Source organism: Motacilla alba, chromosome 3 (genome assembly GCF_015832195.1).
Source record: "Motacilla alba alba isolate MOTALB_02 chromosome 3, Motacilla_alba_V1.0_pri, whole genome shotgun sequence".
Lineage (NCBI taxonomy): Eukaryota > Metazoa > Chordata > Aves > Passeriformes > Motacillidae > Motacilla > Motacilla alba.
The window spans coordinates 29,652,647-29,674,817 of NC_052018.1; the positions used below are offsets into that span (position 1 = coordinate 29,652,647).

The 22,171-nt window shown below is 38.7% G+C and overlaps 2 protein-coding genes across 9 annotated transcripts in view; both read left to right on the forward strand.

Annotated features, from left to right (window-relative positions):
* The window catches only part of FAM135A (family with sequence similarity 135 member A), a 79,694-nt gene extending 73,353 nt beyond the window's left edge, over window positions 1-6,341 (forward strand). For 5 of the 6 annotated variants that reach the window (XM_038130270.1, XM_038130271.1, XM_038130275.1 and 2 more), the window contains 4 exons: window positions 570-721; window positions 1,630-1,740; window positions 4,860-4,973; window positions 5,749-5,954. In XM_038130270.1, coding sequence (XP_037986198.1) covers window positions 570-721; window positions 1,630-1,740; window positions 4,860-4,973; window positions 5,749-5,954 — 583 coding nt within the window. Of the gene's footprint in view, window positions 1-569; window positions 722-1,629; window positions 1,741-4,859; window positions 4,974-5,748 lie in introns of all 6 variants that reach the window. The other variant, XM_038130273.1, reaches the window with a different exon arrangement.
* A 3,815-nt stretch (window positions 6,342-10,156) lies between these two features.
* Window positions 10,157-21,232, forward strand: SDHAF4 (succinate dehydrogenase complex assembly factor 4). Of its 3 annotated transcripts, none has more exons than XM_038130276.1 (3): window positions 10,157-11,062; window positions 13,570-13,722; window positions 17,483-21,232. In XM_038130276.1, exons 1-3 carry the CDS (start codon window positions 10,702-10,704, stop codon window positions 17,590-17,592), a joined length of 624 nt encoding a protein of 207 aa, XP_037986204.1. In that variant the 5' UTR covers window positions 10,157-10,701; the 3' UTR covers window positions 17,593-21,232. The 3 variants fall into 3 exon arrangements, with proteins under 3 accessions (XP_037986204.1, XP_037986206.1, XP_037986207.1); XM_038130278.1 differs by lacking the exon at window positions 17,483-21,232 and adding an exon at window positions 14,695-15,996; XM_038130279.1 differs by lacking the exon at window positions 10,157-11,062 and adding an exon at window positions 11,069-11,221.
* The last annotated feature ends 939 nt before the right edge of the window (window positions 21,233-22,171 follow it).

Consider the following 22,171-nt stretch of genomic DNA (forward strand, 5'->3'; position numbering starts at 1 on the left):
GATAATCACTTCTTTTGGTCAGTCTGCTAAGCAGATCTGAGATGTTGCTTCTGTTTTTAAATAATCAGGTTCAGTTAAGTAATGGTGTTTTTATCCCTATTAGGACTACCTTTGGAATTTGTCTCCACTAGATTGTTTCAGGAAGGCTCATACATTTATCATATTGAGTGCCATCACATGCCAAAGTAATGATGATTTCAGTCATGCAAAGCTCATAAAATATTTTCTTAATAGCTGGTGCTAGGGGACATGAACCCAGAAATAATCTTGGGTTTGGGTGGTATATGCCGGTGGAAGGATAGTTTGGTTTTGTTAGCTTTTCAAAAATGCTGTAATAAATATTTCTGGGGGAGTTCAAAACATGTTTGTAATGAGTTTGTGCAGCTTGAGAGACATGGACAAGCTCTGCCTTCTGAATAACATAAAATACAGGTCTGAATGGAAACTTTCCATTAATTTTTTCCTGTGCTCTTTTAGCATTTCATGACACTGGCTTTCTTTTTCTCTGTGAAAAGAAAAAAAAATCCTGCTATAAAATTCCATGTTATATTGCTTTTTCTGTTTAACAGCTTTATTGGACACTCACTGGGGAATTTAATAATCCGTTCAGTGCTCACAAGACATCGATTTAAGTATTACCTCAATAAACTTCATACCTTCCTGTCTCTGTCTGGACCACATCTTGGTACCCTCTACAACAGCAGTGCTCTTGTTAATACAGGTGAAGTATTATTTTCAGTAGTATTAGTTTAGGGGAAATATTGTATTTGAAATTAACTTAGCAATTTCATGTGGGGTGCACATTTCTGCATTACTGTGATTGTGAGAAACTGCATATTTCACTGTCATAAGCAGAGAGAAGGGTTATAAAAATAAAATATCAATAAAAGGATGTGCAAGAGGTGATTGGCCTAAGTATTTTCCAGTATGTTTGGTTCAGATTTTTGGTTGCAGCATAAATAAACTCCAGTTTTAATCTGTTGAGCTCAATTTATAATAAAATGAACTTGAATATACTTAATCTGCCAAACAATTATGTAAAATACACTAGTTTAGAATTATTTTAATGTATCTTTTCTCTTTCAAAAATGCCTTACAACCTGCAGTATGTTCCTGCAGATGTGCATGGCGAGGGAGGCAAGATTTCCTGAAAAGTCAGTTAGCCACCTATTATTGACTAATAAAGAGAAATTGTACCAAACAAAACTTTCTACTATGATATTCCTGTGAGAAGATTCTGCTTCCTTTTTTCAGGTTACATTTATTGAGTTCAGTTTAGGAATTGGAGAAGTAGTGCCTGTTGTTTTCTGAACATCAAAATGTTCTAATATTATATTGAGTATTGAAATAAAATGTGTATATTCTGGCTAACATTACTGTATTTACATTTTGTGGAAGTTATTTTTTGTGGGCAGGCATGTACATTAGTGGAAATAAAGGCCTTCATGTTTCATTGTGTAGATAGGAAAGAAAATGAAAATTTAAACTGTTTCTGAGCTTGACAATGCTTACATGAAAAGTAAAATCAGCATCTGAGAGATTGTTATGAACTTCACATACTATACTTATGTTTAATTAGATTTTATATTTTATTGTGGATCTATACTCATGTTGTACCTAACAATGCAGGACTGTGGTTTATGCAGAAATGGAAGAAGTCTGGTTCTTTATTGCAACTGACGTGTCGAGACCATTCAGATCCACGACAGACATTCTTATATAAACTTAGTAAAAAAGCAGGTAAGCTTTGTTAATGCTTCCTATCTCTTAAAGACAACCGTGTATAAATGTGAATAGGAAACCTAACAAAAAAAGAACTTATTTTCAAAAAGCTTCTGTTTCACTTTTAATATTTAACAGTTACTTTAGTCCTGTATTCTTCAAGTAAAGTGAACAGTGAACCATTTCTGTTACAGAAGTAGGATATTACTTTGAGACTTTCCTTCCTTACTAATGATCAGAACTTGAGTGCAGCCATTGCACCAATAGATAAATAGGGGATTTTTAAAATATCTATCTATGAGCCACTGTGTAGTAAGTCAAGTACATTCATACACATTTAGGATTATCTGTTCCTGTATCTGCCTTTCTTACCTACACTATAAGTCTAAAATTCTACTTTAAAGTTTTTGCTGACTAGTCTTTTATTGCCTCATTAAGATGGTCAGGGAAAACAAAAACTTTTTTTCATAAAGGAAGGAGAAGTTGTACTTAGCATAATAGCTAAATCCCAGATTAGATTATTCATACAGTTTTCTCTGGGTTGAATATCCTTATTTCAACTGTTGGCCAAGAATGCGTTTGCCAGTGGGTAATGTGCCAGCAGGGGGGTAGTTTCCATTAAGCATTATAAAATTATTGAGGATTCTTCTGACATTCATGTGAATGTGTGTCAGTCAAGCAGTTGTGGAGCCAGAGATGCTTGTGCTGTTCTGTGAAAAATCTGGGCACACTCCCAGATCAAAATATTTCTAGGTTGTCAGAGGTGCAATTTTGTTAAGAGCAATGAAGTACAAATATATGGGCAGGAAAAGACTGACATATAGCTCTTGAGGTGCTTGAATATAAAATTTACAGGACTTGGAAGAAGCAGAAAATAATAAGGAAGGAGCAAAAAGAAAAATCATAAGGTAGGAATATTGATCAAAAATTTATTTTAGAAAAACTTGGGGGTTTTTTACCCTTCTCTTCAGAATCTACTATCACAAAGTGATTTTGTTGATGATACAGTCATATTTAAAGCTGAACTGTGTTTAAAGGTGAACTCAATCTAGTTTTGCTATCTTTTGAAAAGAAATATTTGAATATAAATAGAAGTTATGTGAGAAGTTACACACTGGATACTGAGTAAGACTGTGGGACCCCTGCTAAGACATAATCAGATTAATTAATCAGTTGGCTTTAAAAAAATTCATATTCCCTGGTTTTTATGTATATGTATCTCAACATGACTAGAGACACTCCTGTTTGAGTACTGTTGTCTGTTGTAGAAATGTGACATATATTGTGATGGCAGACCTTTATATGACAGGATTTTTTAAAGACCTGAATAGCATTGTCTCAAGAGTCATAATGTGCATTTCAGACTTTGTTCCACATAAATGGTAAAAGGAATATAAAAGTTTTCAGGCTCAGTTTCTTCTTCTTTCTTTCTTACCAAAGAAATGGAAAAGAGCTGTATTTTGGCCCACAGCCTCAGCTACACCATCTTGTTTCCAGGTCCTTTAGTGAGGTCAGTGTAAGAGAGAAGGAAAGGCTGGGGGAGACAGGAGAAAGAGATGTGAAAAATTAATGATTTTAGATAAGGAGAAAAAAAAGTAAGTTTTATGCTTCCCTTATAGAGAAGGAAGAAAATTTTCCTTTGAGGGGTGAGTTAATATACTGTATGTACAATGTAGGTGTTGGTGCCTTTAACTCTTGATATCTGTACAAGGCCTGCTTCTGTCCTGCCATCTCTTTCTTCACTCAGTGTGCATACAGCATTGGCTGTGCTTGACTCTCATAGACAAGGTGAGAGGCATTTGGGATTCCCCAACCTGCACAATTCCTGTTTTCAGATTCTCAATACAGGGAATTTGTGTGCTGGTCTCAACAATGATTATAAACATAAGTCTTTCCAGAAGTCACCTAACCCCAGGGTAAATGCAAGAGATTGACAACACTTTTGAGAAGTGTAGCCCTGAATTTGCAACTTCTGTTGATTTTTGCAATTATATAGTTAAATAGGGGTCTAAGATGAAGAAACAGCTGTTACTGCTTCATGTGGTGTCTTCTTTGGACATTGGCTTTGCATCTGGGAAAATCTCTAAGGCAGCAAAATCTAAAACTTGCTGTGGATCCAGCAGGTGGTGTTTTGAGGGTCAAGGTCTCAGCTACATAGTTGTATGGTGGCTTGTGACTCTAGATTTCAAATTTGCCAAAGAACATACATGTTAAACACATCGTGTTGCTTAACCCCAAAATGGAAGAAGAATAGGTAAACAGTAAAACTCACTTATCTTATGAAATACCCTATATAATTTCTTTGCTCCTGCTGAAGATTTTGATCAAACACTTAATTGTAATGAAAGATTTATGATACTTATATCTAAAATATGATATTCAGAAGGGGCTGTTCTAAGGCAAACTATTTTCCTAAAGTGCTCCATTGTGTTTGGCCTAAAGCAGATGGGCAGCACCAGAAATCTGCTGCAGCTTTCTAGAAAAAATGTAAAAATTCAATGTCTTTAAGGGCTGTAACTCTGTCATTACTGGGGGTTCCTACCTTTGCATTGTTCTACTGTGAGCATGTTTGTTCCAGAATTAGGAAGTCTGGGTCTAGTTATAAAGGTTTAATTATACTTCAGGGTTGTGTTGGGCAGATTCTGCACCTGCGCTTGAGCTGGTTAAACCTTTCAGTGAGGCAGTGCCTTAGAGAGGCACCTGCACTAGGTGGGCAATATCATGTGTGTGTTGGTGCTAGGCACGAGTTCTAATGCAGCTGTTGTCTGAAACATCAGTGAAGACAAGGCACCATCCATCTTTAGGTTTCTTTAAGCCCTGTGGAGGCTTTACTGTCTTCTGTATAGCCAGAAACCAACCACTGTATTCCTAAGAAACAAGATGAAGGTTTGAACCATACCCAGTTTAATGGGAAACTCTACAATTGAGCCATGGCCATGTCTATTAAATATGTACAGAGGAAAGGCTAGTACCAAACATCTCATTATTTTGTAGCTCTACCTATTGTAATTGTTTTTTCTCCCTTTTTTTGTAAGATCCTGTAATAAATTAGCGCCAAAGATCAGTTGTAAAATGTTTAATTATTCAGTAGTAATAGATCAGAGGATTTGCTAAGAGTGATACCTTTTTTCTTGCAGGTCTTCATTACTTCAAAAACATTGTGTTAGTAGGATCTCTGCAGGACCGTTATGTTCCTTATCACTCTGCCCGCATTGAGATGTGTAAAACAGCTTTAAAGGACAAACAATCAGGTAATAAATATCCTGCAAAATAAACAAACCGCTCTGGTTAAAACTCACACGTATCAATCTCCTCCCATTTAATTTTGGCTGTTTAACAGTGGCACTTCTATTATGTGTTAAGAAATGTTGGGATTACTTTGTAGTAGTAGTAGAGGGAGAAAATCCATGTAGAGGCTGGCTTGCTTTCTGTATCTGTACTGTTCTATTACATGCAGATGGAGATGAGACTGAACAGGTTTCTAGCTCACTGACTTCGCTGAAAGTTAGGTGAACTAGACACAGCCCTTCATGTACTATTTCATGAAGGAAGGACAAGTAATTTTGATTTTTGAGGATATCAAATTGTAGCATCAAGCCCCGGGCTGTATTTAGCTATGGCTTAATAATAGCACATTATTTTTCCATAATCAGTTAGGGTCACTTACTGTTGGGATATCCTAGCACTTACTGTATCCACTTACTGTACTTACTGTTGGGATATCCTAGCACAATTGCATTCTAGTATTATATATTGACAAATAACTTTTATGTAATGTAATAAATTAATACTGATAAGTACATTCTCACTATAAATGTACAAATACTGAAATTCATAGCTTCAAATTATTTTTCCAACATTTCTAGAGGAAATTAAACTTTCTTTATATTCTATTTTAACAGAACCACAGCATAACACATTTCATTACATCTCTTACTCTGGCTTGTGTTCATTCTGCGTTCAAGGTCAAATAATTGTGTTTGTTTCTGGCAATTCACACAGTACAACTTTGCTTTTCTTCTACAGGACCAATTTATGCTGAAATGATCCAGAACCTGCTTCTGCCAGTTCTTCAAAACAAGGAATGTAATTTGGTTCGTTATAACGTAATTAATGCATTACCCAATACAGCAGATTCTCTCATAGGGAGAGCTGCACACATTGCTGTCCTTGATTCAGAAATATTTTTAGAAAAATTTTTTCTTGTTGCTGCCCTAAAATATTTTCAGTAGAGAAGAGCATTGTCAGAGACTCGGTTATTACCTCATTAACAGATGAATTCAGATAATGTGTGGTGTTAAAGTATAGCTGCAGCTGTATTTTAAGAGATATTTATACTTTTTATATGGAAGATAATTTATATCATCCACACTTAGGGCTTTTTAACATCAACTTTACTTTCTAGGTAATGTGACTGTGCAATATTTTTTTATTTTGTTCTTTTTACTTTTCTATTACTTTTTCTTAATTTTGGGTACCTAATTATTTGGAGATTAAAGCACAGTGTGTAATTTTGTTTGGTTGATTATTGGCTTTCAGACAACAAAAGTCGATGTTACTTGGCTACATTTTACAAGAGGCTTTAGATGCCAAAAATAAATTGGATTTTAAAATTCTAACAGTGTCTTACGTGTTCACTTGTCGTATTTTAGCACTGTAGAAAGTTTAACTGGAAACACAATGAGCTGCTAAAATACTGGATATTTGAAAATTACTATATCTGCTACAGCTTAACAGGTTTCCACAAAATCATTACTGTCATTGTTAAATATGTTATGCCTGTGGGAATATATTGTCTGCTGATCTCAAAAACATGTTAGTTTACATACTCTAATTTTATGACTAGAACTTTTGTTTTCAGAAGCAAATGGCAACTAAGGATTTTTAAATGTTCAGTGATAGCTGCCTTCAAATAATTGGGGTTTTGCAAACTGTACTAAGATGGTTCCTTACTCCGTCAGTTCCTTCAGATGAACGTGGACAATTTTACGTGGACTTCCTTGTATATACTTAAAATAAGTAAATGTTATAAATTTCTGCAATACTTTTATGAATTTCAACAATTTTTAAATATTGTTAAAATGTTTTATTGACTATAAAGTATTGTAAATATAAATCAATACATCTTCAAATGAGACTATTGTAAACTTTACCTGTTTAGTGACACAGATAAAATGTTTTTGATATACAGGAATGTTAAAGATCTGACTTTCTACTGGTGCTGAATAGCATTGTTTGGTTTCTTCTTCCTTCCCTTTTCTCTGTTTCAAGCAGTAGTTCACTAAAGGTGGAGGAAAAGAGTTATATGTGCATTCATTAATTGTACACTAATTGTAATGAACATTTTTTGAAAAATATAAATTTGTTGTATAATGCATGTTTATTTTTAGCATTGTGTTATTGCATCTGGTGTTAATAAAATGAACAAATAACTCTAATGAAAGCAATTAAAGGAACGGAAATGTTCTACTAATTACCAAAATTCTGGGGAGGCTTTTTGTATATAATTAATAATTTTGTACTTTTGAAATTAATATAGCAATAATAGTTGAAGTGATTATATATATAGATGAAATGTCTGTAATAATAGATTAAGTGATTTTGCATTTGATATGGAATGTTGTATAACAGTCTTTGTAATATATGGAAGGGGTTCCCTATAACTTACAAGATGCTAAAATGAGTATCTGAGCATCTACAGTTCAGCACCATATACCAGAGTATTTTATTAGAGTTGGGTTAAGCCAGTCCTCATGACACAAAGGTATCTTTAATACATTCTCACTATAACAATGCCTATTTTCAGTTTTAATTTTGTATTATTTATCGAATTCAGAGGCAACCCCAGAAGGGAGAGAGAGAAATGATGCATCTGATTCCATCTTATCAGAATGCTAATTACTTTATACTATATTACACAATATTACATTACATCTAAACTGAATCTGACAAGCACTCAACTCTGCACACAACTGCACAGAATCTCATGACGGTCAGCTGACAGTCCCGACACACACATACACACACAGACACACACTTGGCCCTGATAGGCCAAGGAAACAAAAGGCCATGACTTTGGGTAAACAATCTCCATATTGCATTCTACTTTTGTACAAACACAGGCACAGCAAATGATAAGAATTGTTTTTCCTTTCTGTGAGGTTCAGAGAATGTGAATCTCAGAAATATTCTTGGGAAGAATTGTGCCTTGCATTTCTCTGTGAAGAGAAACGTAGCTACAATTATGATTGCTATTAAGCTCTAAATGTTTAAATTATGTTCTGGTATCTCAATTGTCTTTTATTTAACAGTATTATTGGATTTGGCTACTGTCTCAACTTTGAATAGCTGTTGAAGGGAGCTGAAGTTACAAAATATTCCTTGGCACACAATTAAGACTTTAAACTGTTCTTAGGAAACAAGTATTTAGATGGTTCTGTCACTAGTGAAAAATGTCTGTCTTGCTTTCTGTCTCTGGAAATCAGAACATGTAAAGCATGCTTTTGTGATCAGGAAAGCAAAAAATATCATGACAGAAATAGCCAGTTTTTTTCTTTTTTTTCTGCTTTTTTTTTCTTTTTTTGGGGGGAGGGGGGAGTGGTAACAGTAGGTCCCTACTATTTAAAGCAGTTTGAATTAGGTTTGTTCTTTGAAGAAAATGGATGGTGCAGGACATCATGTGATATTTGCGTGTAAGTATCGTAAGGAACAGAGCAAATTAAGAGAACAGTAAATTCATTCTCCCTTTATTGTTATTGCCTACTCCATATGTGGTGTGGTAGCCCTCTCAGTACTGCAGCTTTTGTGAGGGCTGTTTGATGTCCCAAAGCAATGTGCCATCTGACCGTAGTGAGAGGCGTGATGACCCCAACGTGTCCTTGAAGCATAGGAGGTTCACATTTACTTACAGACTGTATGGTCATTTGCAGTTGCTCCCTAAACAATACTTGCAGGCTGGGATGTTTTGGACAACTGTGCTTGTGTTGCATGCCATGTTCCCCCTGCTCCTGCAGTTTTCTGCCTTCTCTTTCCTACACCTAAATACAGACCTGTGTATCCATAAGTCAGTGTCATCTGATGCAGCAGAAGCTCTTAAGTGCTGCTACTCAACTTCTCACCACTCTTCTGTTTGAATGAGGGCTTCATCTTCCTTTAGAGATAGTAACCTCTCCTTCATGCAGGTATCCTGCAGCTGCTTCAAAGAGAACTATGCTGCTTACAGAATGAGAGGCAAGAACTGAGGTCTTAACATTCCTGTAACTGTCAGTCTCTTGTTCCCTGAAGGCAGTAGGCTGGTACTGTCACTTCAAAAAGCTCTCAGTGATGTAATTAGGAGATCACTGCATAAAATGACATAGTGTCTGAACCTCTGTTTTCATGTTGTGTATATAAATTAATTCCTAGGGTTGTGTTTGAATCCTTGATACAAACTAAACTTTCTGTTACTGTAAATCTAGGCATTGCTAGTACTTTGGAAAAAGAGTTCGTGTCATCCTGGAAATCACAAGGATTTGCAGCAGAGCCAAGAGATTTGACATTGATGGAAAACTTATTCTGTAACTACAAAACAACCTTGTTTCCAAGCCGGTTTTATTTGCTTAGCCCTGACCAGGTGTGGTGTTCAGATAACCAAGGTTCTTGACACAGTCTCAGAGGCAGAGGGGGCATTTAGGCAGTATCAGTACACTTGCTGCCCAGGACAGTGCTGCTTGTGGTGCTTTCCAGATAGTCTCCATGACCAGTACATCTGGCTCATCTGAACTGACCTGCTGCAAGCTTTGTGCTAGCTGTAAGTCTTTTATTCCCCACTTTTTAGAACAGCAAAGCTAAATACAATATTGTTTGTGTCATCTTACAAAGGAAGCTGCAGTGCAAGAGATAAATGATCAGTAAACAGAAGAAGGAAAACAAGAAAACAGTCCATTTAATCATAAAGTAGAAAATTCCTGTGATGTATGCTACAGTTGTTTTTACCAATGTGAGGATTTATTACCTCCTTAACCAAAAGATCTAGAAATGAATAATTCAGGAGTTACAAGTGAATTTTTCCAGCAATACAATAAAGATGAGAAATATGTTTTGAAGATAGTTAATTTTTAGGTGGATACAGTACCTCAATAATATTTCACTGCTATTTCATTCTTATAATTTGAAATTCAACATGTGTGCTTGTACATAGGATGTATGCATACATGTATGATTTTTCATGGATTGTGTTAAGCAGTTTAGGAGCAGAGCTTACTATTACTTCGTGTCTGCAGACATCTTGGTAAGTTTTTTTAAGGGAAGGATTTCATGTTTTTATTGTACTGAAGACATAATAAGTTCTTGAACTTTGAAAAGATCTGTTCAGGTTTTCTCCTTGCTGCTTTCAGACAGAGCATTTTCTTCTGCGTTCGTCTTTATTCTCTCTGATCTAGAGGCCCAGCATCTTGCTGTTAGAATAAAGGAAAGGATTTCCATTATTTTCAGTCTCTAATGTCTAATTAACCATGTTATAAAAGGCTGATAGAGAAAATGTCACTTGTAAGGCAGTCAGTTAAATTTAATTACTTTCAGTGTGTAGGCATTGCCAGATGTAGCTCAAATAAAGTCCAGGAAGTGCTGCTGCTCTTTAATTTACCAAGATTTACTTCCTTAAAGCTTTCAGATGTGAAAAAAAAATGCTATTTTAAATTCAGATTTCCAAGTAATCATCTTCAGGTTAGTATCTGTGGACAGTGAACTGTTTTACCTAAGAACACTGTCAGCAATAGAAGTTTAAAGAGTGACAAAAAGCAAAAGTTGGCATATTCAAAACATTAACTGTACTTAATTAACTGGAGTGTCACTCCATGAACTCTGGCGTCATTTATCCCACGGCTAGGTTTATACTGAGCGTTAAAAGCAACTTCACTGCTTATACTCAGAAACTGGAACAATGTTGTCTGAAAGCGAACACTGTCTGTACATCACTATGGTGTTAGCCAAAGTTCCTTCATGTCCTTGGCAGCCCTTGTGTGTTATTTGAACAATGTACAATTTTTTATTATTAAACCAAAACAACCAAAACAAAAACAAACAAAAAACGAAACAAAAAACAAACAAACAAAAAAACCTGGCTGGACTGCCCTACACATTGAGGGGAAAACGGGTTCTTGCAGCGCTAAACTCTTCACTGCATTGAAGAAAGAAGACGTCTTTGCTCCACGTTTGCCTAGGGCTGGAGAGAAGAGTTACGGCGTATTTCTCGAGCATCTCCATGGGCCCGTAGCTGCCTTCATCGGGACCGTGGCTCCCTCCAGGCGCCGTTCGCCTCTGCATGCCGGAGCCGGGGAGCAGCGCAGGGCACGGGGGGATGGTGAGGCCGCTGCAGCAGCCCTGCTCGGGGCCGCGTTCGCGGCCTGCCCCGCCTGGAGCCGCCGCCGCCTTGGGCGCCTGCGCGGCGGCGCTGCCCGCACCGCTCGGCTCCGTCCGGCCATGGCTCTGCGGCTGCTGCGCGGCGCGCCCGGGGCAGCGAGTAAGAGGCGGGCGGAGGGCGGGAGGGCGCGGGCTGTGCCGCGGAGGGGCTCCCCGGCTCCCGGGCTCCCCGGCTCCCCTGCCCTTCCTCCCGCAGGAACTGACGAGCAAGGGAACGGGGCGGGCGCCGCCCGGGGCTGCCGGCGCGGGGGAGCCGGAGAGCGCCCAAGATGGCGGCGGATGAGGAGTGCGGCGCGCCCCACCTCCGCGGCCCGAGGGGCTGCGGGGCCGGGGGCTGTCACAGCTTTCCCCGCACCTTCCGTGGCCCTGCAGTGTCCCTGCTCTCAACCCCTTCCCTCCCTTCCCCCTCGCCCTTTCGATAGGAACCGTGAACCTACTGCTGTCGGGCAGCTCTGTTACTACGGAGGTTTTCTTGCCTTGTCGTTGCTTCGTACTTCTCAGCGGCAGTAAAATGCTAAACAGTGGTGTAACGTTTGGAGAATAGCTGGAGGAAACGTGCTGTGCACCTGGAAGTTACTGGTCCGTTCCCTTCACCTGAGGAAATTCGGGCGGTTTGTTTATAGAGAAGTAAGGCAGACTGGGTAACAGAGCCTGTCCCAAACAGCTTGGGCTGTTTGTTTGGTGCTTCCCTCTTGTCAAAAGTTGAGCTTCTGTGCTGCTATTGATACAATACACTAAAACAAACCAGTACACTGTATGTTAATGGAAGAGCTGTTAAAATTTTTTGTTAGATATTTGTGCTCTATTTGGCTGTCAGGTTCATGGCAAGATGTGGCTGATGCTCTAATCCTCTGAGCATCCCAATGTGTGCCCAAATCCTACTGCATGGATGGCTTTGTTAGGATAATTCACATGCTGTGGGCCACTTCAAAAGATGGAATGTTGCAGCGCAGCAACTTTAAAGAATTGGGATTTTCAACTTCAAGTTCAGTTATGTAATTAATAAACGGTAGGGCATTGTGACACTGTCTAAAAGAGGAGGGAATCAAAGATCAGTTTGTACAATGTAGTTTACTAATGTTGATAGTTCATCTCATCTTTGTCAGAGATGTTTAATGTTGAACTTTTGTCACCTCTGTGTCAAGAAGAGTTTCTTTTGGTCAAGAATATCAAGTAAATCTATCAAGGAAAATAGGTTTTGTCTCTTCTCCAGTGACTGAGATAATCAATTTCATACCAGTACCTTAATATGATTTTTATTTTAATTTGGACTAGAATACCAGCTATAATTGAATTTTCTTGCTAGCTTTTTGATTCTAGCTTACTGAAGAATGACAAGAAGCTTGGCAGGAGTAGAAAGATCCAATGCTTGCAACAGATTGGATCCTTTACTGTTGATGATTTGTTACACCATGCTTTACTCCTTTGGGGCATTGGCAGCAGTTGGCAGACATAATACAGTTTGTGTGGCTGTAGGGTTTGATATTAAACATGTGGTATTTTAAAATGAATTAATATGTTGATTCTGGGAATACAAGTGAGTTGTTATTTGGTGCATATTAAGGTGAGTCAAATTGACAGAAGGCTTCCCAATTCAATCTCCCTAGGAAAGCAGAATAATAGTTCTTTCAGGTACTTTGCACCCAGCTGATACAGGGAGCATTTCTGTTTGAATCTTGCTTCTTAAGAAATGTCAGAACTGCTTTAGGCACCTGTCCACAGCCAAAATATTTTTAGTGGATAGTTTATGCTCACTGGACATTTACATTTGGCTTTTTAACCAAAATGTTGGTAGGAGTTTAAAGGAAAAAAAGTTAATGCTTTTAGTAAAGGCATTTGCATCCAGTTACATAATTGAACTTAAACATGCTCAAATTTTTTCCTGCTTTTGCATACCAGCTGAATTATTCTACCATCCTAAGGGAAACCCAGCTATCTTCTGCCGACATTCTGGAAAACCTGTTACTAAGGGAACGCTTCATTTTTTTAAAATTTCCTTTGGGAAAGCAGAAGCTTTTTCTGACTAAAAAGCTTCTGGAAATGAGCCAAGATCTGGAAATCAGCAGGTTTCTTGGGGGAGGTTTGGATTTCTCCTGGAAAACAGACTGTACTGGTCTATGCTAGCATAATTACTGTTTAAGAGTCTAAAATACAAGAAGGTAACAGCAAAGATAAGTTCAAGCAGTTTAAAATGCACTGTTAATGTGAACTGAGTTATACAACTAACACAATTTTGCCTACATCTGTTTCTAGGGCCAAAAATAATGGTCTATGCTGCTTTCTTAGGTATTCATGAGTTGAATGTTAAATAATTTTTAGAGTTTGTTTTTGTGCCTTCCTCTCCCTCATCCTTGAGGTAGGTTTTTTTAAGAGGTGCTCTGGACAGTGACAGCATTACTCAGTGTTAAACTCCCACATTTATGCTGCACATGTCCATTTGCTTGATAGAGTCATCACTTCTTTGCCACTCGCGAAGCAGCTCCAGCTCTAAGCCAGGGGGAAGATCTGATTCTGCTAAGCAGCCTCTAAAGAAACCAAAGTTACCGGTGGGGAGGTTTGATGAACCAGAAGAGTCCAGCATGGAGAAGGAGCCCCTGGAAAGTAAGTAATGTTTTACAAAATTGGAAGCTGTGTTTTAAAGGCAAGACTGCGAGATGCTGTGCTGATGTCAATTTGAGAAGGTGACAGACATTCAGCACTCTAGAATCATTTTCTAAGCTTACTGGTTCTGAAAAAAAAGTCACAGAGGCCGGGCAATGGGCACAAGTTGCAGCAGGTGGTGTACCAGGGGAGAAGAACCTTCAGAACAACCATGGTCAGACATTGTAGCAAGTCACACAGAGAACCTGAGCTTCCTCCGCTCTTGAAGATAAGCAAATTTGCCTGGATGTCCTGACTTAGTACCAGCCCTGCCTTTAGCAGGGGTACCTTCCACTAGAACGGGCTGCTCAGAGCCCAGTCCAGCCTGGCCTTGAATGTTTCCAAGGATGGGGCAACTATAGCCTCTCTAAACAACTTGTTCCAGTGCTGCACCATCCTCACAGTAAAGAACGTCTTCCTAATAGCTAATCTAAACCTACCCTCTTTTATTTTAAAGCAAATTTCCCCTGTCCTGTCACTACATGATTTTGTTAAAAGTCCCTCTCCAGCTTTTTACAGGCCCTCTTCAGGTACTGGAAGGCTTCTAAAAGGTCTTCCCAGAGCCTTCTCTTCTGCAGGCTAAAGAACCCCAGTTCTCTCAGTCTTCTCTCAGTCTGTCTTAATAGGAGAGGTGCACCAGTCCTGTGTTTGTCTTAGTGGCCTTCTCTGGACTTGTTCCAACAGGTCCACCTCTTTTTTGTGTTGGGAACTCCACAGCTGAACACAGTACTCTGGGTGGGGTTTGGGATTTTGTTTTTTTTGGGTTTTTTTTAAACCAGTATTTATGGTACAAGAACTTCAAAGAGGCAATGCAAAGAATAACTATTAACTATTTGCAGCAAATTAAACACAGGTTTCTTCTTGCCCAACATCTTCATGAATTAAGCATTAAAAATTTGATGAAATATTTCCTTCTCATTCTTCTGTATACAGGATATATTCTGCCTTACCATGTAAACAGGAAGCCAAGTCTGAAAGCACTAACATCCTGGGGAAAAGAAATACAGACTGATCTATAGTCTCCAAAAGGAAGGCAGCAGAGTGCCACTGGAAGCAGAATTTCCTTTATCTGTAGACAGTACTTCATGAAAACCTTCAAACACATTAATGTGCCCTTCTGTACAGTGGTAATTGCTTCAATTCTTGGGATGTAGTCTTGGATAAACTTGGATGAAGTCATTTTCCAGAGATGGATGTAATACTGTCGCATGAGAACATTGCCACTCACCTCCAGAAAGTTAAAAGGTAGTGTAGCTGTCACATCTGTCAGGGGCTCTGTGTTCAACATCCAGGCAAGCCAGTGCCATGCATAGTTCAGTCCAGGAGGATGTGCCCCTTCTTTAATTCCATAAGGCCACTAGAGTTGAATGATAGCAGCATAAAGACTAATTATTCCTTACATTCACTTAAGAAACTGATTGTGTGTGTTCTTTCACCTTAGAATCCTTAATTTCATATCAAGAATCCTCAGATAACTCTTTCACAGAAGTCCCCTCTTTTCATACAGGTTAAAATGGCACTTTTTTATGCAGCAGAACTAAAAAAGGTCTCCAACTCCATAGTGTATTACCCTGAGGCCACCACAGCCATTGGGAAAGCTGCATCATGGTGAAGAGCTACATCTGCTTCTCCTTTCACAAATTTCTCTGCAAGTTTGTCGTTGTATTGTTGTATTATTCTTGTATTGGAGTCATCTCCATGCAATTTCAGATTGTGGTTCACTTGAGAACTAACTCACAGTTGGAGTTACTGTGTAAGCAGCTGTTTAATTCTCGTCTTTTTATTCCCAGGAAAATCAATGCCATCACTGCTTCATTTAAAATATGCATAATCGATATCTTTTTTTATTTGCTTAGGTATTCCAGGTTTGGAGGTCTCTTTAGTTGCACCTGTATTTTTTACATGTAACACCAGCAATAGTTTACAAACTGCCTGTTGTATTCTTAGGAAAAAACCTAAGAGTTGAAGCTGGATTTAGAATTCTTACTGCTCTGTAGCTATCATGGAGAAATCTTTTGAGCATCTGCATCCACTGCCAGCACATGAGTAGTGCTTTGATATTGGGACGATGACACATACAAAATAATGTCAGGCGCATTTGCACCCCTTGTACTGCCAGAGGTGCTCAGATACTGATGGTTCTTCTCCTGGTCAGCATCAGTTATGAAACAGGTGTCTCAGCATGTCATCCTGTATAGCCTGTAGCTGTATGAGTTCCCTCCATCACTTTTCTTTTTGTCTCCTTTCTTTTTGTCTGAAAATCTGCTATCCACATTTTCTGTTGTTGTCTTTTCTCCCCGTTGTATTTTGAGCCCTGCACCTCATTACCTGTGTTGCGCACCCGGGCTGAGTTAGGTGTATGACTGAGGGAGTCCCAAGTTAGGTGTATATGTGGGAAGCTCTGGACAATCAGCATGGCGAGGGGCATGTGGGGTACGGTGAGTTTCTGGGAGCCCCTCAGTCTAGTGCAGGATGAGACTCAGCCTGGGACAGTGCTGTGCCACAAGTACTTCGTGGCTTGATGGCCTGAGTTAGCTATTCTTAGGAGATGGCCCTGAGTAAAGGTGCACTGAGTAGTGTAAGAATGTTGACTGAGGTACAGAAAGCTCTGTGGTGTTTAAGAAAGTAGCATGAGCTGGCAGTGTGCTTCTCTTTGGTAGCAGGTTAGAGGGTTGGATGAAAAGCTGGGCTTGATCTAGTGGTGTGTCATTGCAGCCAAGAAAACCAAATCCTGGACTGCATCAAAAGCAGTGGGGCCAGCAGGTCAAGGGGGGTGATTCTCCCTCTCTGCCCTCATGAGACCCTATCTGGAGTGCTGCATCCAGCTGTGGAGTCCTCAGCACAAGAAAGGCATGGACCCGTTTGACTGGGTCCAGAGGAGGGACATAAAGGTGATCAGAGGGCTAGAGCATCTCTCCTGCCAGGACAGGCTGAGAGAGCTGGGGTTGCTCAGCCTGAAGAAGAGAAGGCATTGGGAAGATCTAATTGTGGCCTTTTCATGTCTAAAGGGGGTTCAGTACCTTCAGGGGGTTTATAAAATGCAGGGAAAGAGTTTTCTTACAAGCAGATAGTGACAGGAAAGGGGCAATGGTCCTAAACTGAAGGAAGGCAGGCTTGGATTAGATGTTAGGAAGAAACTCTTTACTGTGAAGGTGGTGAAGCATTCAAGCAGGCTGCCCAGTGAACCTGTGGATGCCCCATTCCTGGAAGTGTTCAAGGTTAGGCTGGATGGCTCAACCATCCAACCTGGATGTTTTAAGTACAAGACTAACAGAATCTTGACTAAAATTCAAGCTAAAATTAAAACAGAGTACTTCAAATTAGAGAAGTAAACAGCAAGTGATACCTGGGGTTTTAGATATCATGAACATAAGTACAGCATACCTGAATGATGCAAGTTATGACTTGAGAAGAGTTGTGGTCCTTTAATGCCTCTGGATATTCAGTTGCTTCTTTATTTGCATTATAAATATTATATCTATATTTGTATGTATTATATATATAAAAATATAATATAATATATGTGATCATATAGATTGCAGTCAAAAAAAACTGAAATTAATTTTGTAGGACTCTGGGAAATATTTAGCTCAAGGTTGCCTTTCAAAACAAAAAATAATTGATTTTGAAAACGAAACTAAAAGGAAAACATTGTAAATTATAGCATCTTTATATTTGTCAGCATTATAGAAATTTTAAATAATTTTCCCTGTTATTTTAGAATTCCCTGATGGAATCAATCCTACTACAAAAGAGAGAGGTGGACCAAGAGGCCCTGAACCTACACGTTTTGGAGACTGGGAAAGAAAAGGACGTTGTATAGATTTCTAATATTTAAATGTCTGTATTGCTAATAAAATATTTCTAGTTCCTGAAAAATATAATGTATGGAAAAAATCTCACCTGGATTTGTCATGGAGCTTATTGTTTCTGTTGTGTCACCACATTCTGTCATGTGATGAATTTTCTTAATAGTGCAATGTATTTAAACACAGTGCTGCAGCTCAGATTATGGAGCTGTTAGTGGCTCAACGTCTACCTGACCTTTAATACTATTTACACTGTGCAAGTATAAATGCAGGTATAGTGGTGTGAAATTGGTAGTCAGGAGGTTATTGAGATCTATAAGGGCTTGTATTTCTTCATTAATGTAAAGATATATGTGATGTTGTAAAAGTGTTGAAAGAACTTTGCATTTCATGAGCCTAGACACCATTCATCAAAGGTAGAACCAACTCTGAGATCAGTAGGTCACTGATTTCACACAGTGAATTTCCCTGGTGAAAGTGATTTCATCAGTGAATTCATACACTGATTTCCCTGGTGAAAGCCCCTTTACTCAAGAGCCTTCCCTCTGTCCCTGTTGCAGTGGGTTGGGTGTTTTTTCCTGTTCGTAGGGAAGGGACAGTCTTGTCTCTGAGGACTGTAAGTAGCATAATAGAAATTGAGACATTTTGGAGAGGGTCAGCTCTTGATTGCAAGTAGTGTAGAGGTGCTCTGTTTGCAAGTCTAGAACACTGTCCTTTATCACCTGTCTTCTTCATGCTGCTTATATTATCTTTTATTTTCTAAGTGGAGGTGCCCTTTTGCACCAATGCTGCTTGGGAAAAATACAGCATTAGTGTCTGAAACCTTATGGACAAAGAGGACAAATTCCATTAGGTGATCTAATATTGCAGGTCTTAAAACTAAGTTATCTGGCATCAAACTAAGTATCTTTCAGTCAGACTGAGCTCGGTTCTTGATTCAAGAATTTGCCTAGTCTTAAGTACAGTAGTAGAGTAATAGTAGAATGCAAATCTCCCACTTGCGTGGGTGCTTACTAATGAGAGTAAGTTGTTGTTATTGAAATGTGAACATGTGCTCTATTTCTGTGCAAGTTCTTTTTGATAACCTGAACAAATAAATCTTCTCTAGTCACAGAATCAGAGAAGGGTGTGAGCTTTGATTTGCATGGTTTAATGCAAAGTGTGCATTAAAGTGTGTTGGTCCTGTCACAAATCTGAGCAGCCTCCCCTAAAGCTCACTTGACTGGCAGTGCAGGAGCTCCTCGTTGAAACGGACAGTTTGTGTAACCAGTGTGTAATGTTAGAGACATAGTCTTGCTCTAGTTGTGAGTTTGGATGTTTGTCTCACTGTGATGATTCCCTACAAAAATACTGAACCTATTCAGTTACAGGTTTATCAACCAAATACCTCACTGACAAGAAAAATCAGATTAATGAAAGCCTGTTTCTCATAAAAGGTGTTAATTAGTGATAATTAGATTTTGAACCTTTAAATTCTGCAGCATGGCTTGGATATTGGAAAATTAGTTTGTATTTGTATCTGTTTCATTCTGGTTTCCCTTCTGTATAGTGACAGATCTTTTCAAAATCTATTGACATTTTCAGTTACCTAAAGATAGGCTGGGTTAGCTGTCTTTAATTTGTTAATTACTTCTAGTAATGTTTTGCCTTTTCAGTTGCTGGTGTGTTGGAAAATACTTTGTCACACAATACACCACCTTTCCAAATAGGAAGTGGAAATTTTAGTTGGAAGCTTCTGCCTTTTCTGCATCATTATTAATAGGCTTAACATCTTAATTCACAAAGAAGCAGTGAAATACTGCAGTTATTTTATTTTTTAATTCTAAATCTTCTCCATGAATTGTTGCATTACATCATTATCTTCTCATACCAGGTTTTACCCTTCCCACCACACACTCCATGATGTTTACCCAGTTGCACTTCTTGGCATTCCTGATTTTCAAATCTAATTACTTTCCTCAGTGCTGACTGCAGGTGCATTCCACACCGGATGCAGACTTACCCTGTTTTGATTTAGCATATGAAGAACTGGTCTCACGCTTCCATCATTTTCCTTACATTTCAGTTGCTTATCTTCAGTCTCCCTCAGCTTTGTGATTAAGGGCTGACCCAAGTGCTGTCCAGGCCCCTGCTTGCTTTCTTTCATGCAGGTGATGACTGCTGCTGTCAGAGCCACAGGCAGGCAGCGCTTCCTGTCACAGCTCAGGCAGGTCCTAGACACTCCATGCCAGTATCCATGACATACCTGGATTTTGAAGATAATTTTGAGAGTGCTAGCATCTGTACCAATAGGACAGAGTGTCTCATAAAAGCAGGGATTTTGCTTTCCTTCAAAAAACAGAATCACAGAATAATTTAGGTTGAAATAGACCTCTAAGAACATCATGTCCAACCACTGCCAAGTCTGCCACTGTCATGTTCTTGAGTGCCACATTTACACATCTTTTAAATACTTCCAGGAATGGTGATTCAACTGCTTCCCTGGGCAGTCTGTTTTAAGCTTGACAGCCCTTTCATTGAAGATTTTTTTTCCTAAAATAAAAAGGCTGTTTTTAACCCGTGTTATAAATAGCTGAGAAGGAATTGGTGCATGGGAAATAGAGGATACCCATTCAGTCTTGAGCAACTTCAAGCTTTTTATACCACCTCCCAGGCTGGTGCCAGTAACCAAATATTTGCTTAACTTGTTTATGGAATGTGTCAGTAAGACATAGGAAACTGAACATATAAGCAAAATAATATGTAAGAGTCAAAGAGTGAATGCCAAGGAGCCCTCTTACGTTGCCTGGCAATCTGGCATTTACAAAAAAAGAGGAGCCCTGGGCTCCAGTAACAGTTAAGAACAAAATCCCATGGTGCTGCAAAATCTCTAGTGGTACCTGTCAAAAGTGATCAGGGATTGAATGTAATAAATGATACAATGATATTGTGGGGTATCAACAATCATTTCTCTTTGTTTTCTTGCAGTGCCAGCAGTTAGGAAAGCAGCACTTCAGCACTTTTTCAGAGCTGTCTTCCTGCTCTTGCCAGATAATTACTGTTAGCAATTCACTGGAATTTAGCATTAGGGTAAGAAAATGGCTTGGGGCATTAACTATTAGATTAGCCATAGATACGGTTTTATCATAAATACTGATTGATTTTTTTTAGCTCTTTTTGTTAGTATAAACAGTGAAGAGCAGCAGGGTTTGTATCCTAACATTCTGTGAGGCAAAGGAAAATTGTTCTCTGTGTGTAAGCAAATTCTTGCAGTACTGCAGGATGCTTCCTGCTCTGTTTCGTTTTCATTAATAAAAATCTGTATGTTGTGTTTCTGCAGTAGGTTTTCTCTTTTAAACTTGTTTCTGCAACTTGGCATAGATGCATTTGGTACATTATTAAAATTATGAAGCCTTTATTGTTCGAAGGAATTGCACAGTAATTACTTTATTGCAAAATACATTAAGTTTCAATTTACAGTTAAAGAAAATATTTGCTATATATTGTCTTGTTTAGAAAGTATGTATTTCAGTGTTGATTTTATTAAATTGAAACACAGGATACATAATAGAATCACAGTAACATTGCCTGTGATGGTAGCATATGTTTGTAAAGCACCATAGAATGTTGTTATAAATCTTTACTGCATTTTCAGTTGACTGCAATAAATGATGACAAATTCCAGTGGTCTGTAGTGACAGATAAATTAAATGCCTCTTTATGACCCTTATTTTGGTATTCTTATTGAAAAAGCACCACACCATCTTGTTCTGAAATGTCAGGAAGAGGAGGAAAACTGCATTCATTTCAAAGAGAAGCAGTTTTGGTAGTTCTGTGTTTTTGTACTTGCTCATGAGTATCACGGTATAACATGGTATCAAATATATCAGAACATAAGGAAACGGTTTGAAATATGCTTCCATGTGCTGGTGGAGATCAAAACTATGCACATTAGTGGTCACTTTCTTGCTTTTGTAAAATGCAATACAAAATACCTTTGCTTATCTGGTGGTCAGTGTTTCATATCAGACCAGCTGAGATGTGCAGGCTACATTCTAATGCGGGTATGGCTGTGCTCCCTCTTCCAGCTCCAAAACTGCTACTTGTTTAGGGGTAGTCATGTGTAATCTTCTAAACCACTTTTGCTGCAGAAAGAGTGACCCAGTAGAAGTTAAATCTTAGTTACAAAATGGCAAACCCTGAGAAAGAGCTCTATTTAAAATTAGTTCTCTTAGGGGGGGAACCAATGAAGTCCTGGTTCCTATGAATGTCTGACACCCTCTGCAGATTGAGCATCTTTCTCCATGTTCATGTGTTGATTGACATTATCTCCACTAGGCCAGGGGCATCTTTCTGCCCACCTTTTCCCTGTGAGAGGAGTTATTTGGACCTCTTTCCCAGCCACTGATTTCCACAGAGCTTTCAAGAGCTAAATTCTCTAAATGTTTCTTCTTGACACCTTTTCAGAATAGGTTGGCATTACTGACTTTTTAAGTGTGGGGGCAGTGCAGATTTTGGCCTCCCATCCTTTGGAAACCAAGCTGCTGAATGACTTTGACCATATGTATTTTCTTCAGAAATACTCAGCATCTCTCTGCATTTTTTTGTTGTGAGAATGGAAT